We start from the raw sequence: 20,585 nt of genomic DNA, 5'->3' as shown, positions 1-20,585 counted from the left end.
TTGTATTGGTACTGCGTGTGTGTAATACCGCCAGGTACATCTAGATGGCACCACCAGCCCTATGGCAGGAGCAGATTGCCCTTCTGAGTATGGCCTCTAATGTGAACATTTCAACTAAATGTTATGATTCCAGCACTCTGGTCAGAGGAGATCTTATGGCAAGGACCGGAGCACTGGAACGGAATGCTGGGGAAGGGAGCAGGACAGGAAAATAGCCCCTAGCGCCCTAACTCTGTTGTCTCACCCGTGTTGTCAGAAATCCCATGCGAGACTATGGTTTCTTGAGCCCTTGGCAGCCGCGTTTGAAGGGCGGATTATGTCTGCCCAACTTCGATGCCCCCCGGTCTTAATGAGAGACAAAGGGAAACCCGAGACAGGGTGATAACAAGAGGCCCTCTAACTAAACAACCAGGCCAGGGGCTAAGCAAACTCAAAACTATAATATGTGCGGAGAAACCGCCAAGGAAAAGGACAACCAAAATATCCACTTGTCCAATTCTCCTACCCGGCACCGCCGAGTACCAGAGAGGACTTGTGGAAGCGGAACCCTCCGCAAATGCTCCAAACACAAAATATAAAAGGTAAAGCGGCTGATCCGCAACACACGGCAGAGCCGCAACTCACGAACACCACTGGATATAAAACGGTGATCAGTCAGGACTCCAGGGACGAGATGGTAACTCCCGAGTACAGGACTTCTGAGGACTGGAATGACCGGATACAGCAGGACTGGAAACAGACTCTCAGCAAACAAGGGCAGCATGCAGGAAGCTATTACCGGCGTCTGTGAGAAGCCCTGGGAGTGTACTTAACAGGGAGTCCTCCAATCAGCTGTTTAGAGGCTGATTGGACTAAATGCCGTGCAGCTGCCTTGCTGCACGGCCAGAGAACAGGTGAACGCATTAAATCCTAAAACCCAGCAACGGGGAACGCGGTCCGCCAGTGGCGTCCCCGTTGCTAGGGTCCGTGCGGCTTCAGCGCGCCCGGCGTCTAGCGTTGCTAGGGAGGCGGCGGCTGTACGTGCACGGCGTCCCTAGTTGCTAGGCGCCGGGTCGCGTGGACAAGCGGACCCCGGCGCCTAACAGTACCCCCCCCTTGAGGAGGGGTCAAGGAACCCCTAAAGCCAGGTTTCCGAGGAAATTCCCGAAAAAATGCCCTCTTGAGCCTCGGGGCATGAAGATCCTTATCCAGGACCCAAGACCTTTCCTCCGGACCATAGCCTCTCCAGTGAACCAGAAAATAAAGCCGGCCACGGGACAATTTGGAATCGAGAACCTTCTCCACCAAGAACTCCTGTTGTCCCTGTACATCCACCGGAAATCTACCCTGAGAGATCCTCCGAGGAAATCTACTGGAAGAAACGTATTGTTTCAACAGGGAACAATGAAACGTATTTCCAATCCTGAGAGATCTTGGTAAACGTAACCGAAAGGCAACTGGGTTAACTCTTTTAATAATAAGAAATGGCCCAATAAATTTGGGTCCCAATCTAGCCGAGGATTGTCGAAGCCTGATGTTACGAGTCGACAACCATACCCTATCTCCCACCTTAAAAGTGCAAGGACGTCGGAGCCTGTCAGAAAATTTCTTCTCTCGAAAGGCCGCTTTTCTGAGAGCAAGGTGCACTTTTTTCCAAATGGCTCTGAGATGGGAGGTTAAGGTTAGCGAGGAGACTGAGGAATGATGAAAAAAAGAATTAGCTCTGGGGTGAAAACCAAAAACTGAAAAGAATGGAGACTCTTTAGTGGAGGAATGACAAGAATTATTGTAAGCAAACTCCGCCAACGGATGAAACTCGGACCAATCATTCTGGAGTTTGGCAGAATACAAGCGCAAATACTGTTTCAATGATTGGTTAACTCGCTCGGTTTGCCTGTTGGATTGTGGGTGGTAACCGGATGTTAATGACAATTTCATCTTTAATGAGGCACAAAAACATTTCCAGAATTGTGCGATGAATTGTGGACCCCGATCAGAAACAATATCAGTAGGCAACCCATGAAGTCTGAAAACATGGCGGAGAAACAAAACTGCCAACCCTTGGGCAGAAGGCAATCGGGGGAGAGCAATAAAATGAGCCATCTTGCTAAAACGGTCCACTACCACCCATATGACTCGGAATCCGGCTGAAAGGGGAAGGTCAACCACAAAATCCATGGAAATATGGGACCATGGCCTGAGAGGAACATTTAAGGGCATAAGTTGCCCGATAGGCAAGGAACGGGGAACCTTATGCTGTGCACAAACCTGACATGAATAAACAAACTCCTTAACGTCTTTAGAAAGACCAGGCCACCATACTGAGCGAGAGACTAACTCCAAAGTCTTAGAGATTCCCGGATGCCCGGAAACTTTGTTATCATGGAATTCCGTTAAAACAGTAGCTCTCAAAAACTCAGGGACGTAAAGACGACCAGCAGGAGTATTTCCAGGAGCTTGGTGTTGAAGCTGTTTTAACTGGGTAAATAAATCTTGTGTGAGGCCTGCCCAGATGACCGAAGATGGAAGTATGGGAGTAACAGGACTGTAATTGTGAACCGGAAGAAAGCTGCGTGACAGGGCATCAGCCTTAGTATTCTTGGAACCAGGCCTGAAAGTGATTATAAATTTGAAACGAGTAAAAAATAAAGCCCAACGTGCCTGCCGGGCATTAAGCCGTTTAGCCGATTCGATGTATTGCAGGTTTTTATGGTCAGTCAATACTGAAATAGTATGTTTTGCTCCCTCCAGCCAATGCCTCCACTCCTCGAAAGCCCACTTTACCGCCAGTAGCTCCCGATTACCAACGTCATAGTTGGATTCAGCGGAGGAGAATTTCCTGGACATAAAGGCACAAGGATGTAACTCCAGAGACTCCGGATCCTTTTGAGAAAGGATAGCCCCCACTCCAACCTCCGAGGCATCAACCTCCACAACAAAGGGCAATTCCGGATTGGGATGTCTGAGGACTGGAGCCGAGACAAAGGCTTGTTTCAAGGCCCGGAAGGACAACTCAGCTTCACGCGACCAGTTGGTAGGATCCGCTCCTTTCTTTGTCAGAGCTACAATGGGAGCAACCAGGTCAGAAAAAGAATGAATGAACCTCCTATAATAATTCGCAAACCCTAAAAAGCGCTGAATTGCTTTTAAATTGGTGGGTTGCGCCCAACTAAGGATGGCCTGGAGCTTCTTTGGTTCCTTGGAAAATCCCCGAGGGGAAATAATGTACCCTAAAAAAGATACTTCCGTGACATGAAACTCACACTTCTCCAGCTTGGCATATAAATGATTCTCACGTAACTTTTGAAGAACCAGACGCACCTGGGTAACATGTTGTTCCATTGATTCAGAATAAATCAGGATGTCGTCTAAGTAAACGACCACGAATTTCCCTAGGAAGTCACGGAGCACATCGTTAATGAGGTCTTGAAAAACTGCTGGAGCATTAGACAAGCCGAACGGCATCACCAGGTACTCGTAGTGACCCGACTGAGTACTGAAGGCCGTTTTCCACTCATCTCCAGATTTAATTCGGATGAGGTAGTACGCTCCTCTAAGGTCAATTTTAGAAAAAATCACAGCAGAACGTAACTGATCAAAGAGTACAGAAATCAACGGCAAAGGATAGGTGTTTTTAACTGAGATCTTATTCAGGGCTCTAAAATCAATGCAAGGTCTAAGCGAGCCATCCTTTTTCTCCACAAAGAAGAAGCCTGCACTTAAAGGAGATTTTGATGGTCTAATAAATCCTTTCTCAAGGCTCTCCTTTACATAATCATTCATAGCCGCAGTTTCTGGCCCGGATAATGCATATAATCTTCCCTTTGGCAATGCGGCACCAGGAATTAACTCAATAGCACAATCATAAGGCCGATGGGGAGGCAGAATGTCCGCATTGCCTTTGGAGAAAACATCAGCAAACTCCTGGTATTCCACCGGAATGGGTTCTGGAATGATAGCTGCTACTCTGACTGGAAACGTGATACATTCCTTATCACAAAAAGTACCCCATTGTGAAATCTCCCCCGACCGCCAATCAATGGTGGGATTATGAAAGGCCAGCCAAGGGTGACCCAGAACAACTGGAACTGCTGGGCAATGTGTAAGAAAGAACTCGATTTTCTCGGAATGTAGAGCTCCTACTGTAAGTAGTACAGGGGGTGTATGGAGAGAAATAATCCCATTAGACAGTGGACTCCCATCTAAGCCATGCATGGTGACACACCAACCCAAAGGTAACTGAGGAATGCCTAAGGCCTTAGCCCAAGTTAAATCCATAAAGTTTCCTGCAGCTCCACTGTCAACAAAAGCCGACACCGAAGAACTGAGGCTGCCAAAGGAAACTTTAACTGGGACTAAAAGGGAGTTATTCGAGGAGATAAGCTGCAGACCTAGGTGAACCCCCTCACAATTCACCTGGTCAAAGCGTTTTCCCGACTTGTTCGGACAATTACGAGCAAAATGTCCCTTACCCCCACAGTACAGACAAAGACCAGAATTTTGCCTTCTGGCTCTTTCTTCAGGAGACAGCCGGGAGAGACCCATCTGCATGGGCTCCTCTACGTCTTCAGGAATGGAATATACACACGGAGTTGACCTTACAGGTGCTCTTTTTTCAGCCCTCCGCTCTCTGAGACGACGATCAATCTTAATAGAAAGCTCCATGAGTTTATCGAGAGTCTCAGGAGCGGGGTACTGAAGGAGACTGTCTTTTATAGACTCTGATAAGCCGAGGCGAAACTGACTGCGCAGGGCTGGGTCATTCCAGCCACAGTCGTTCGACCAACGGCGAAACTCCGTACAATAAACCTCCACAGGATTTCTACCCTGTCTGAGAGCGCGCAACTGACTTTCAGCGGACGCCTCTCTATCAGGGTCATCATACAAGAGCCCTAAAGACTCAAAAAAAATGTCAACTGACAACAATGCCGGATCCTTTGCTCTTAAACCAAATGCCCAGGTCTGAGGATCCCCCTGGAGCAAAGAAATAATAATCCCGACCCGCTGAGATTCAGTACCCGAGGAAGTTGGTCTTAAACGAAAATAAAGTTTACAGGATTGTTTAAAATTAAAAAACTCTTTTCTATCACCAGAAAAACGGTCAGGCAAATGCATCTTTGGTTCAGGGACTACCCTTGGGGAAGCTCGCAAAAGATCTTCCTGCGACTTCCCCCGAAGAGAAAGATCCTGAACCATCTGAGTAAGTTCTTGAATCTGGCTGACTAAGAGCAGACCAGGATTTGGCCCTAAACCTGTTGGATTCATGAGGCCGATAAACTCTCACAAAACTGAATGAGAAAAAATTAAACCCCGTTTAACTTTAAGTTTTGGTTTGGCCGGTAATAATGTTATGATTCCAGCACTCTGGTCAGAGGAGATCTTATGGCAAGGACCGGAGCACTGGAACGGAATGCTGGGGAAGGGAGCAGGACAGGAAAATAGCCACTGGCGCCCTAACTCTGTTGTCTCACCCGTGTTGTCAGAAATCCCCTGCGAGACTATGGTTTCTTGAGCCCTTGGCAGCCGCGTTTGAAGGGCGGATTATGTCTGCCCAACTTCGATGCCCCCCGGTCTTAATGAGAGACAAAGGGAAACCCAAGACAGGGTGATAACAAGAGGCCCTCTAACTAAACAACCAGGCCAGGGGCTAAGCAAACTTAAAACTATAATATGTGCGGAGAAACCGCCAAGGAAAAGGATAACCAAAATATCCACTTGTCCAAGTACCAGAGAGGACTTGTGGAAGCGGAACCCTCCGCAAATGCTCCAAACACAAAATATAAAAGGTAAAGCGGCTGAGCCGCAACACACGGCAGAGCCGCAACTCACGAACACCACTGGATATAAAACGGTGATCAGTCAGGACTCCAGGGACGAGATGGTAACTCCCGAGTACAGGACTTCTGAGGACTGGAATCACCGGATACAGCAGAACTGGAAACAGACTCTCAGCAAACAAGGGCAGCATGCAGTAAGCTATAACCGGCGTCTGTGAGAAGCCCTGGGAGTGTACTTAACAGGGAGTCCTCCAATCAGCTGTTTAGAGGCTGATTGGACTAAATGCCGTGCAGCTGCCTTGCTGCACGGCCAGAGAACAGGTGAACGCATTAAATGCTAAAACACAGCAACGGGGAACGCGGTCCGCCAGTGGCGTCCCCGTTGCTAGGGTCCGTGCGGCTTCAGCGCGCCTGGCGTCTAGCGTTGCTAGGGAGCCGGCGGCTGTACGTGCACAGCGTCCCTAGATACTAGGCACCGGGTCGCGTGGACAAGCGGACCCCGGCGCCTAACACTAGTGATGTGCACCGGAAATTTTTCGGGTTTTGTGTTTTGGTTTTGGGTTCGGTTCCGCGGCCGTGTTTTGGATTCGGACGCGTTTTGGCAAAACCTCCCTGAAAATTTTTTGTCGGATTCGGGTGTGTTTTGGATTCGGGTGTTTTTTTCAAAAAAACCCTAAAAAACAGCTTAAATCATAGAATTTGGGGGTCATTTTGATCCCATAGTATTATTAACCTCAATAACCATAATTTCCACTCATTTCCAGTCTATTCTGAACACCTCACACCTCACAATATTATTTTTAGTCCTAAAATTTGCACCGAGGTCGCTGGATGGCTAAGCTAAGCGACACAAGTGGCCGACACAAACACCTGGCCCATCTAGGAGTGGCACTGCAGTGTCAGACAGGATGGCACTTGAAAAAAATACTCCCCAAACAGCACATGATGCAAAGAAAAAAAGAGGCGCACCAAGGTTGCTGTGTGACTAAGCTAAGTGACACAAGTGGCCGACACAAACACCTGGCCCATCTAGGAGTGGCACTGCAGTGTCACGCAGGATGGCCCTTCAAAAAAATACTCCCCAAACAGCACATGATGCAAAGAAAAAAAGAGGCGCAATGAGGTAGCTGTGTGACTAAGCTAAGCGACCCTAGTGGCCGACACAAACACCTGGCCCATCTAGGAGTGGCACTGCAGTGTCACGCAGGATGGCCCTTCAAAAAAATACTCCCCAAACAGCACATGATGCAAAGAAAAAAAGAGGCGCAATGAGGTAGCTGTGTGACTAAGCTAAGCGACCCAAGTGGCCGAGACAAACACCTGGCCCATCTAGGAGTGGCACTGCAGTGTCAGACAGGATGGCACTTGAAAAAAATACTCCCCAAACAGCACATGATGCAAAGAAAAAAAGAGGCGCACCAAGGTCGCTGTGTGACTAAGCTAAGTGACACAAGTGGCCGACACAAACACCCGGCCCATCTAGGAGTGGCACTGCAGTGTCACGCAGGATGGCCCTTCAAAAAAATACTCCCCAAACAGCACATGATGCAAAGAAAAAAAGAGGCGCAATGAGGTAGCTGTGTGACTAAGATAAGCGACCCAAGTGGCCGACACAAACACCTGGCCCATCTAGGAGTGGCACTGCAGTGTCAGACAGGATGGCACTTCAAAAAAATTGTACCCAAACAGCACATGATGCAAAGAAAAATGAAAGAAAAAAGAGGTGCAAGATGGAATTGTCTTTGGGCCCTCCCTCCCACCCTTATGTTGTATAAACAGGACATGCACACTTTAACGAACCCATCATTTCAGCGACAGGGTCTGCCACACGACTGTGACTGAAATGACTGGTTGGTTTGGGCCCCCACCAAAAAAGAAGCAATCAATCTCTCCTTGCACAAACTGGCTCTACAGAGGCAAGATGTCCACCTCATCATCATCGTCCGATTCATCACCCCTTTCACTGTGTACATCCCCCTCCTCACAGATTATTAATTCATCCCCACTGAAATCCACCATCTCAGGTCCCCGTGCACTTTCTGAAGGCAATTGCTGCTGGTCAATGTCTCCACGGAGGAATTGATTATAATTCATTTTAATGAACATCATCTTCTCCACATTTTCTGTAAGTTACCTCGTACGCCGATTGCGGACAAGGTGAGCGGCGGCACTAAACACTCTTTCGGAGTACACATTGGAGGGAGGGCAACTTAGGTAGAATAAAGCCAGTTTCTGCAAGGGCCTCCAAATTGCCTCTTTTTCCTGCCAGTATACGTACGGACTGTCTGACGTGCCTACTTGGATGCGGTCACTCATATAATCCTCCACCATTCTTTCAATGGTGAGAGAATGATATGCAGTGACAGTAGACGACATGTCAGTAATCGTTGGCAGGTCCTTCAGTCCGGACCAGATGTCAGCACTCGCTCCAGACTGCCCTGCACCACCGCCAGCGGGTGGGCTCGGAATTCTTAGCCTTTTCCTCGCACCCCCAGTTGCGGGAGAATGTGAAGGAGGAGCTGTTGACGGGTCACGTTCCGCTTGACTTGACAATTTTCTCACCAGCAGGTCTTTGAACCCCTGCAGACTTGTGTCTGCCGGAAAGAGAGATACAACGTAGGTTTTAAATCTAGGATCGAGCACGGTGGCCAAAATGTAGTGCTCTGATTTCAACAGATTGACCACCCGTGAATCCTGGTTAAGCGAATGAAGGGCTCCATCCACAAGTCCCACATGCCTAGCGGAATCGCTCTGTTTTAGCTCCTCCTTCAATGTCTCCAGCTTCTTCTGCAAAAGCTTGATGAGGGGAATGACCTGACTCAGGCTGGCAGTGTCTGAACTGACTTCACGTGTGGCAAGTTCAAAGGGTTGCAGAACCTTGCACAACATTGAAATCATTCTCCACTGCGCTTGAGACAGGTGCATTCCACCTCCTTTTCCTATATCGTGGCCAGATTTATAGGCTTGAATGGCCTTTTGCTGCTCCTCCATCCTCTGAAGCATATAGAGGGTTGAATTCCACCTCGTTACCACCTCCTGCTTCAGATGATGGCAGGGCAGGTTCAGGTGTGTTTGGTGGTGCTCCAGTCTTCTGTACGCGGTGCCTGAACGCCGAAAGTGGCCCGCAATTCTTCGGGCCACTGACAGCATCTCTTGCACGCCCCTGTCGTTTTTTAAATAATTCTGCACCACCAAATTCAAGGTATGTGCAAAACATGGGACGTGCTGGAATTTGCCCACATGTAATGCACGCACAATATTGCTGGCGTTGTCCGATGTCACAAATCCCCAGGAGAGTCCAATTGGGGTAAGCCATTCTGCGATGATCTTCCTCAGTTGCCGTAAGAGGTTTTCAGCTGTGTGCGTATTCTGGAAAGCGGTGATACAAAGCGTAGCCTGCCTAGGAACGAGTTGGCATTTGCGAGATGCTGCTACTAGTGCCGCCGCTGCTGTTCTTGCAGTGGGAGGCAATACATCTACCCAGTGGGCTGTCACAGTCATATAGTCCTGAGTCTGCCCTGCTCCACTTGTCCACATGTCCGTGGTTAAGTGGACATTGGGTACAACTGCATTTTTTAGGACACTGGTGAGTCTTTTTCTGAGGTCTGTGTACATTTTCGGTATCGCCTGCCTAGAGAAATGGAACCTAGATGGTATTTGGTACCGGGGACAAAGTACCTCAATCAAGTCTATAGTTGGCTCTGAAGTAACAATGGATACCGGAACCACGTTTCTCACCGCCCAGGCTGCCAAGGCCTCAGTTATTCGCTTTGCAGCAGGATGACTGCTGTGATATTTCATCTTCCTCGCAAAGGACTGTTGGACAGTCAATTGCTTACTGGAAGTAGTACAAGTGGTCTTCCGACTTCCCCTCTGGGATGCCGATCGACTCCCAGCAGCAACAACAGCAGCGCCAGCAGCAGTAGGCGTTACACTCAAGGATGCATCGGAGGAATCCCAGGCAGGAGAGGACTCGTCAGACTTGCCAGTGACATGGCCTGCAGGACTATTGGCTTTCCTGGGTAAGGAGGAAATTGACACTGAGGGAGTTGGTGGTGTGGTTTGCGGGAGCTTGGTTACAAGAGGAAGGGATTTAGTGGTCAGTGGACTGCTTCCGCTGTCGCCCAAAGTTTTTGAACTTGTCACTGACTTATGATGAATGCGCTGCAGGTGACGTATAAGTGAGAATGTTCCGATGTGGTTAACGTCCTTACCCCTACTTATTACAGCTTGACAAAGGCAACACACGGCTTGACACCTGTTGTCCACATTTGTGTTGAAATAATTCCACACCGAAGAGCTGATTTTTTTTTTGTATTTTGACCAGGCATGTCAATGGCCATATTCGTCTCACGGACAACAGGTGTCTCCCCGGGTGCCTGTCTTAAACCACCTCACCATCAGAATCCTCCTTGTCAATTTCTACCCAGCGCCAGCAACACCCATTTCCTAATCCTGGTGTACTTCAACACTGACATCTTCAATTTGACTATCAGGAACTGGACTGCGGGTGCTCCTTCCAGCACTTGCAGGGGGCGTGCAAATGGTGGAAGGCGCAAGCTCTTCCCGTCCAGTGTTGGGAAGGTCAGGCATCGCAACCAACACAATTGGACTCTCCTTGGGGATTTGTGATTTCGAAGAACGCACAGTTCTTTGCTGTGCTTTTGCCAGCTTAAGTCTTTTCTTTTTTCTAGCGAGAGGATGAGTGCTTCCATCCTCATGTGAAGCTGAACCACTAGCCATGAACATAGGCCAGGGCCTCAGCCGTTCCTTGCCACTCCGTGTCGTAAATGGCATATTGGCAAGTTTACGCTTCTTCTCAGACGCTTTTAATTTTGATTTTTGGGTCATTTTACTGATATTTTGTGTTTTGGATTTTACATGCTGTATACTATGACATTGGGCATCGGCCTTTGCAGACGACGTTGATGGCATTTCATCGTCTCGGCCATGACTAGTGGCAGCAGCTTCAGCACGAGGTGGAAGTGGATCTTGATCTTTCCCTATTTTTTTTTACCTCCACATTTTTGTTCTCCATATTTTAATGCGCACAACTAAAAGGCACCACAGGTATACAATGTAGATGGATGGATAGTATACTTTATGGATGACGAGTGACGACACAGAGGTAGGTACAGCAGTGGCCTACCGTACTGCTATATACAGTATAATGGACCTGGTGGACACTTTCAGCAGACTGCGTTTATAGTATAAAGAAAAAAAGACACCACAGTTATACAATGTAGATGGATGGATAGTATACTTATGGACGACGAGTGACGACACAGAGGTAGGTACAGCAGTGGCCTACCGTACTGCTATATACAGTATAATGGACCTGGTGGACACTGTCAGTAGACTGCGTTTATAGTATAAAGAAAAAAAGACACCACAGGTATACAATGTAGATGGATGGATAGTATACTTATGGACGACGAGTGACGACACAGAGGTAGGTACAGCAGTGGCCTACCGTACTGCTATATACAGTATAATGGACCTGGTGGACACTGTCAGCAGACTGCGTTTATAGTATAAAAAAAAAAAGACACCACAGGAGTGTTTTTCAGGCAGACAAACGTATACTGGTGGTCACTGTCAGCAAAACTGTGCACTGTACTCCTGCTATAGCTGCTCCCCAGTCCCCACAATTAAGCAGTGTGAGCACTCAGCACAGTCAGCAGTGGCGTAACTACTGCCCCCGCAGTCCTCGCGGTGGCTTGGGGGCGAGGGGCTGCGGGGGCGCCACTGATTTAGAACAGATTGACATGCGGACGAGCGTCCGCATGTCAATCTGCGATCTCCTCTCCCTCCCTGCGGTGCCTGCTCCCCCCTATGTGTTGGAGGGACACGAGCGCATCGCGCGTCTCTCCTGTGTCCCTCCTGGCTCTCCCCCGGCCGGTCTAAGGAAGCAAGTGCCGTTCGTGAGCTCTGATTGGCTCACGAACGGCACTTCCTTTATTAGACCAGCCGGGGGAGAGCCAGGAGGGACACAGGAGAGACGCGCGATGCGCTCGTGTCCCTCCAACACATAGGGGGGGGCCGGGGGAGCAGGCACTGGGGCATATACCCGGCACTGGGGACAAATACCTGGCACTGGGGGGGCAGATCTGGCACTGGGGACATATACCTGGCACTGGGGGGGCATATACCCGGCACTGAGGGCATGTACCTGGCACTGGGGGCATATACCTGGCACTGGGGGGGGGCATATACCCGGCACTGGGGGGGGCATATACCCGGCACTGGGGGCATATACCCGGCACTGGGGGCATATACCCGGCACTGGGGGCATATACCCGGCACTGGGGGGCATATACCTGGCACTGGGGGGGCATATACCCGGCACTGGAGGCATATACCTGGCACTGGGGGGGAAGCAGGCACTGGGGGGGAATATCTGGCACTGGGGGCATGTACCTGGCACTGGGGGCATATACCCGGCACTGGGGGGGGCATATACCCGGCACTGGGGGGGCATATACCCGGCACTGGGGGCATATACCTGGCACTGGGGGGGCATATACCCGGCACTGGGGGCATATACCTGGCACTGGGGGAGAAGCAGGCACTGGGGGGGGATATCTGGCACTGGGGGCATATACCTGGCACTGGGGGCATATAACTGGCACTGGGGGGGTATGTACCTGGCACTGGGGGCATATACATGGCACTGGGGGAATATACCTGGCACTGGGGGCATATACCTGGCACTGGGGGGGAATATCTGGCACTGTGGGAGAATATCTGGCACTGGGGGCATATACCTGGCACTGGGGGGGCATATACCTGGCACTGGGGGAATATACCTGGCACTGGGGGGGCATATACCCGGCACTGGGGGCATATACCCGGGACTGGGGGGGCATATACCTGGCACTGGGGGGGGAAGCAGGCACTGTGGGGGAATATCTGGCACTGGGTGCATATACCTGGCACTGTGGGGGAATATCTGGCACTGGGTGCATATACCTGGCACTGTGGGGGAATATCTGGCACTGGGAGCATATGTGGCACTGGGAGCACGGCCCTAGCAACAAGCACTACCCCCTAGCAACGAGCATGACACCCAGTGCATGAAACCCCTGGCAACGAGCATGACATCCTGGCACCGTGCATGGAACCAAGAGCATGAAACCCCTGGCAACGAGCAGGTAATTTAAAAGTAATTGGAAGCCTTACTGTAGAACTTAATGTGTAATGGGCATTACGGTGTGTGGCATAATGTATCACGGACATTGCAGTGTGTGTCATAATGTATCTGGCATTACGGTGTGTTGTATACTATGTCACGGGCATTGTGGTATGTGGTATAATGTCTCAGGATCATTGTGGTGTGTGTCATACTGTGTCACAGACATTGTATGTGCTATAATGTATCAGGGGCATTGCAGTGTGTAGCATAATGTATAACGGGCATTGCGATTCCTGTCATAATGTGTCACAGGCATTACGGTGTGTGGCATAATGTGTCGGGGGCATTACGGTGTGTGGCATAATGTGTCGGGGGCATTACGGTGTGTGGCATAATGTGTAGGGGGCATTACGGTGTGTGCATATTGTGTCATGTGCATTGTGTATAATAACGTGTTCTACCTGACGCAATGTGTATGATAACTTGCTCTACCTAGCGGCAATGTGTATGATAACTTGCTCTACCTAGCGGCAATGTGTATGATAACATGCTCTACCTGATGCAATGTGTATGATAACGTGCTCTACCTGGTGCAAAGTGTATGACGTGCTGTACCTGGTGCAAAGTGTATGACGTGCTGTACCTGGTGCAAAGTGTATGACGTGCTGTACCTGGAGCAAAGTGTATGACGTGATCTACCTGGATCAGTGTGCATAGGAGGTTCTACCTGGTGCAATGTGTATAAGCGCCACTACTGTGTGGTGTAATGTGAATTGACACTATTATGTGGTCACGCCCCTTCCCTATGAAGCCACGCCCCTAAAATTTTGCGGCGCACCTACGGCGCGCACTACCTGTTCTTTATGGTCTAAGTGGTCTAACACCAATTCACTTTCTGCCTAAGGGCACCAAAATGTCTAGTTACAGCTCTGGTGCAGGGTGTCCTGCATGCTACACAGCCCAGCAGCATTGTCACCCCATCCCCCCCATCTTGCAACACTTTTGTAGTGTCCAAACAAGATTAAAATTAATAAGAACCTTCATTCCGATGGGACCCAGAAAAAGACCGGTAGGACCCCAATTTTTAAAAGTGAAGGGTCCCTGGGACCCACTTTTTTTTGGGCTCAGCGCGATCACTGATTGTGTGTGGAATAATGTCTAAGGGCCATTGCAGTATGTGGAATAATGTATACTGGGCATTACTATAAGGAGGAAAAATGACAAATAATGTAAGGGGCATGAATCAGGATTATTTTTCTTTCCTGTGGTGGCCAACGTCTGGGCGTGCAGGTTGCAAAACTGGGGTATAAGGTAGTCTTTTCCTGCAATGCCACGCCCTCCACGCAAAGCCATGCCCATTTCGACAAAGCCACACCCCTTTTTGCCAGCGCGCGCCTCTGGCGCGCGCATTTTTCTACCTTTGCTAGTGCCAATTACGGGGTGTATGGGGGGGTGGGGGGGGGGCGCCGAAGGATTTTTTGGCTTGGGGGAGAAAAATTTCTAGTTACGCCACTGACAGTCAGATATATCATGCAGCACACTGAGCACAGATATGGTATGGAGCGTTCTTTTCAGGCAGAGAACGGATAAAAAACTGGTGGTCACTATTAGCAAAACTCTGCACTGTACTCCTCCTAACAGCTGCTCCCCAATCCTCCCCACAATAAGCTAAGCAATCAGATCAACTGTGTAGTATATAACTATATAAACGGAGAGGACGCCAGCCACGTCCTCTCCCTATCAATCTCAATGCACGTGTGAAAATGGCGGCGACGCGCGGCTGCTTATATAGAATCCGAATCTCGCGAGAATTCAACAGCGGGATGATGACGTTCGGGCGCGCTCGGGTTAACCGAGCCATACGGGAGAATCCGAGTATAGCTCGGACCCGTCTAAAAAGGGTGAAGTTCGGGGGGGTTCGGTTTCTCGGAAACCGAACCCGCTCATCACTAATTTCAACGTCTGTGTACTGTTTGCAAAAATCTTAGCGACATGCCTGCAACACTCCCGTCTCATGGGGGTCATTCCGAGTTGATCGCATTCTGACGATTTTCACTGGACTGCGATCAGGTCTCTACTGCGCATGCGTATGCACCGAAATGCGCACGCACATCATACGGGTACAATGGGGATCGTTGCTGAAATATGGATTTAACAAAGAATCCATACACACAGCCGATCGCAAGAAGATTGACAGAAAGAGAGCGTTTATGGGTGTCAACTGACTGTTTTCTGGGAGTGGTAGGGAAAACGCAGGCGTGTCCGGGCATTTGGAGGGCGGGTGTATAACGTCGACTCCTGCACCAAAAAGACTGAAGTGATCACAAGGGCTTAGTAAGTTCAGACCTACTCTGAAACTGCACAAAATGTTTTTGCAGAGCTCGGCTGCACAGGCGCTCGCACACTTGCAAAGCGAAAATACACTCCCTCATGGGCGGTGACTATGCGTTTGCATGGCTGCTAAAAACAGCTAGCGAGCGATCAACTCGGAATGAGGGCCCATACTCATAAGATGGCAATCGCAACATGTTCAGTAACTGCATACTCCATCACAACTGTGATACAGATTCAAGGAATATCCACTCCTTGATTGCCTCCACGGCGGTGCAGAATGGCAGACACTGGTGCCATATTCTATGCATATGAGATTGCTGTTGCATAACAATACATGCCCCCAAAAATGGTCATAACACACCTGTTTTTGCAGACAATTCCCCGTTATACCCCCCAAATGGCCTCTTCCTGTCAATCACTCTGTGACTGATTGATCACTGCAAGCGACAACACAAGGATACCTTTATTTATTTATTATTATTTATTACCAGTTATTTATATAGCGCACACATATTCCACAGCGCTTTACACAGAATATTCATAGTATCATAGTATCTAAGGTTGAAAAAAGACAATTGTCCATCGAGTTCAACCTATTTGTGGTTTCCTATGCACTATTATTTTGTATAAAATTTTGACTGAAGTTGATGACTGCCGTTACGTTTTACCCCTCTTTTTTATAATAACCATAGTGCATGACTATGCCCCGTAACCCTGGATATCATTATCCATTAGGAATTTATCTAACCCATTCTTAAAGGTGTTGACTGAGTCGGCCATTACAACTCCCTCAGGCAGAGAATTCCAAACACGTATCGTCCTTACCGTAAAAAAGCCTTTACGCCGTATTGTGCGGAATCTCCTCTCCTCTAACCTGAGCGAGTGTCCACGAGTTCTCTGTGTTGATCTAACCAAAAACAGGTCCTGCGCAAGATCTGTATATTGTCCCCTTATATATTTGTAAAAGTTGATCGTGTCCCCTCTTAATCTCCTCTTTTCCAGTGTAAACATGCCTAGTCTTGCAAGCCTTTCCTCGTATTCCAGCGTCTCCATACCCATAATTAGTTTGGTCGCCCGCCTTTGAACCTTTTCTAGCTCCAGGATATCCTTTTTGTAGTAAAGTGCCCAGAATTGTACACAGTAATCAAGGTGTGGCCTCACAAGTGATTTATATAACGGGAGTATAATACTCTCGTCCCTAGCTTCAATTCCCCGTTTTATGTATGCTAATATCTTATTAGCCTTCATTGCTGCAGTCCTACTTTGGGTACTACTGCCCCAGTGGAGCTTACAATCTATATTCCCTATCACATGTACACACAGACACATTCACGCTAGGGTTAATTTTGTTGGGAGCCAATTAACCTACCAGTATATTTTTGGATTGTGGGAGGAAACCGTAATACTCGGAGGAAACACACGCAAGTATGGGGAGAATATACAAACTCCACTCAGTTAGGGCCATGCTGCATGTGTACTGCGGCCACAACACGTGCATTATACAAATAATTGTTCAGTTGTGACTAGTGATGAGCGGGTTCGGTTCCTCGGAATCCGATCCCCCCGAACTTCACCCATTTTACACGGTTCTGAGGCGGACTCGAATCTTCCCGCCTTGCTCGGTTAATCCGAGCGCGCCCGAACGTCATCATCCCGCTGTCGGATTCTCGCGAGATTCGTATTCTATATAAGGAGCCGCACATCGCCGCCATTTTCACTCGTGCATTGGAGATTATAGGGAGAGGACGTGTGCAGCGTTCTCTCAGTTGTGTTCGGTGTGCTGCAAATATCTGTGCTCAGTGTGCTGCAAATATCTGTGCTCAGTGTGCTTGCAAATATCTGTGCTCAATGTGCTGAAAATATCTACGTTCTCTGCCTGAAAAACGCTCCATATCTGTGCTCAGTGTGCTGCAAATATCTGTGCTCAGTGTGCTTTATTGTGGGGACTGGGGACCACCAGTATTATATAGGAGGAGGACAGTGCAGAGTTTTGCTGACCAGTGACCACCAGTATTATACGTTCTCTGCCTGAAAAACACTCCATATCTGTGCTGCATTATAGTATATAGTAGGAGGACAGTGCAGAATTTTGCTGACCAGTGACCACCAGTATTATATCAGTACGGTACAGTAGTCCACTGCTCTACCTACCTCTGTCGTCAAGTATACTTTCCATCCATACCTGTGGTGCATTTTAGTTGTTGTGCGCAGTATATATATAGTAGGAGGACAGTGCATAATTTTGCTGACCACCAGTATATAATATATAGCAGTACGGTACAGTAGTCCACTGCTCTACCTACCTCTGTGTCGTCAAGTATACTATCCATCCATACCAGTGGTGCATTTAAGTTTTGCGCAGTATATATAGTAGGAGGACAGTGCATAATTTTGCTGACCACCAGTATATAATATATAGCAGTACGGTACAGTAGTCCACTGCTCTACATACCTCTGTGTCGTCAAGTATACTATCCATCCATACCTGTGGTGCATTTAAGTTTAGCGCAGTATATATAGTAGGAGGACAGTGCATAATTTTGCTGACCACCAGTATATAATATATAGCAGTACGGTACAGTAGTCCACTGCTCTACCTACCTCTGTGTCGTCAAGTATACTATCCATCCATACCTGTGGTGCATTTTAGTTGTTGTGTGCAGTATATATAGTAGGAGGACAGTGCAGAATTTTGCTGACCACCAGTATATAATATATAGCAGTACGGTACAGTAGTCCACTGCTCTACCTACCTCTGTGTCGTCAAGTATACTATCCATCCATACATGTGGTGCATTTTAGTTGTTGTGTGCAGTATATATAGTAGGAGGACAGTGCAGAATTTTGCTGACCACCAGTATATAATATATAGCAGTACGGTACAGTAGTCCACTGCTCTACCTCTGTGTCGTCAAGTATACTACAAAAGTTCAGTAAAATGACCCAAAAATCAAAATTAAAAGCATCTGAGGAGAAGCGTAAACCTGCCAATATGCCATTTACAACACGGAGTGGCAAGGAACGGCCGAGGCCCTGGTCTATGTTCATGGCTAGTGGAACAGATTCACATGAGGATGGAAGCACTCATCCTCTCGCTAGAAAACTGCAGTGCCACTCCTAGATGGGCCAGGTGTTTGTGTCGGCCACTTGGGTCGCTTAGCTTAGTCACACAGCGACCTTGGTGCACCTCTTTTTTTCTTTGCATCATGTGCTCTTTGAGGACTATTTTTTGAAGTGCCATCCTGTCTGACACTGCAGTGCCACTCCTAGATGGGCCAGGTGTTTGTGTCTGCCACTTGGGTTGCTTAGCTTAGCCATCCAGCGACCTTGGTGCACCTCTTTTTTTCTTTGCATCATGTGCTGTTTGGGGACTATTTTTTGAAGTGCCATCCTGTCTGACACTGCAGTGCCACTCCTAGATGGGCCAGGTGTTTGTGTCGGCCACTTGTGTCGCTTAGCTTAGTCATCCAGCGACATCGGTGCAAATTTTAGGACTAAAAATAATATTGTGAGGTGTGAGGTGTTCAGAATAGACTGCAAATGAATGGAAATTATGGTTATTGAGGTTAATAATACTATGGGATCAAAATGACCACCAAATTCTATGATTTAAGCTGTTTTTGAGGGGTTTTTTTGTAAAAAAACACCCGAATCCGACAAAAAATTGTCAGGGAGGTTTTGCCAAAACGCGTCCGAATCCAAAACACGGCCGCGGAACCAAATCCAAAACCAAAACACAAAACCCGAAAAATGTCCGGTGCACATCACTAGTTGTGACAACATCGAAGTTGCAATCTCATCTGAATCAGCCCCACAGTGTGTAACACATGTGCTGTATGAGTCGGGGCTGGCTGGGCAGGAGGGCAGGTTGCCATCTGTGCCCTAGGCCAGGGCAGTTTAAAGGGGGGTACACACGGAGAGATCCGTGCTTAAAATCTAAGCAATCTTGCTAGATTGCTTAAATTTTAAGCACGGATCTGCCGTGTGTATGCCCCCCAGCGATAGCGATGCGCGGCCCCGCGCATCGCTATCACCGGTGCTAGATTGAGCCTGCATGCAGGCTCAATCTAGCGGGTCGCTCACTTCACCGTTGTGTGAAGTGAGCGGCCCCCCGTCGGCTTTCCCCCTCGCTCAGCACATCGCGCTGTGCTGAGCTGGGTGAGAGATGTGTGCTGAGCGGTCTGTGTTAAGATGGCTCAGCACACATCTCTCCCGTGAGTACCCCTCTAAAGTGTTCCAGGAACACCTGACTGCAGATTCCCTGAGAAAAGTTGGGCCGCTTGCTTGAGTCTGCTCCCCAGGCTGAAAGTTGCCAGCCAGCACCTGATAGGAGTTATTATGGATTTTTACTCATTTATGTGAACTTCTGCATTGTGTGCAGCTCTGAATCAGGCCCAGTGTTTGGGAAACTGGAAGGCCTAATGTAATTCTTCCTCATATGTCAGGGTAGGATTGGAGAACATGAATTGCTAGCAGTAAGATGATGCACAGACGTGACAGTCCTAGGTGCCTTGTGCTAGGAACAAAAGGCATGAAACACCTGATTAGACCTGGGGAGTGCTGGAAGTGGGTTTGTTCAGGAAAGCACTGGAGCTGGGATTAACTGGAATAGCTGGATAATTTAGACACCGGAATTTAATATATAAAAAAATATATATATATATATATGCAGAACTGATATGCTTTAATTGCAATATCTCATATCCTTTGTACTGTATGTATCATCCGCAGGAGTGATGCTAAGCAATGGCGAGAGGTGGAAGCAGTTACGTCGGTTCTCACTCACCACACTAAGAAATTTAGGAATGGGGAAGAGAAGCATTGAGGAACGAGTCCAGGAAGAGGTCCGTTACCTTGGAGAAGAATTTATGAAAAATGGAGGTTGGTTTGACAATGCTGATGTTATATTTATAGAACAGGTAAAACCATTATCTACAGTATACATATAATAAAACTTTTGTGAGAAATATACCTCTAGGGACTGTTTTTGAACTATGGAGATGAAAAAAAAAGTTTTTGTCTGTTGCTCGTTCTGGTAAAACGGAAACACTACTAGATGAATTTGGATCACGTTTTCACTATTGTATCACTTAGTGACCTAGAAAGAAACTGAGGTATGTATGATCTCGATGTTACATCAGGGAGAGGCGCAATAAAGGAAAAAACAGACGTTTGCACTCAACGCACGAAAAGTTGGTGTTCTGATCATGCTTCTGCGGAAATTGACTCTGCCCAAGTTATGCAATGGAACCCGACTTAGGGGGTAATTCCAAGTTGATCGCAGCAGGACATTTTTTAGCAGTTGGGCAAAACCATGTGCACTGCAGGGGAGGCAGATATAACATGTGCAGAGAGAGTTA

General features: G+C 48.2%; 1 protein-coding gene across 1 annotated transcript in view; it reads left to right on the top strand.

The window, feature by feature from the left end:
• The window catches only part of LOC134949287 (cytochrome P450 2C8-like), an 88,071-nt gene that overhangs the window by 7,036 nt on the left and 60,450 nt on the right, over nt 1-20,585 (top strand). Inside the window, exon 3 of the mRNA XM_063937786.1 lies at nt 19,957-20,106. Coding sequence (XP_063793856.1) covers nt 19,957-20,106 — 150 coding nt within the window. The remainder of the gene's footprint in view (nt 1-19,956; nt 20,107-20,585) is intronic.

Source organism: Pseudophryne corroboree, chromosome 8 (assembly GCF_028390025.1).
Source record: "Pseudophryne corroboree isolate aPseCor3 chromosome 8, aPseCor3.hap2, whole genome shotgun sequence".
Lineage (NCBI taxonomy): Eukaryota > Metazoa > Chordata > Amphibia > Anura > Myobatrachidae > Pseudophryne > Pseudophryne corroboree.
The sequence above is the reverse complement of the archived record's forward strand: the minus strand, read 5'-3'. Positions and strand labels throughout refer to the sequence as shown.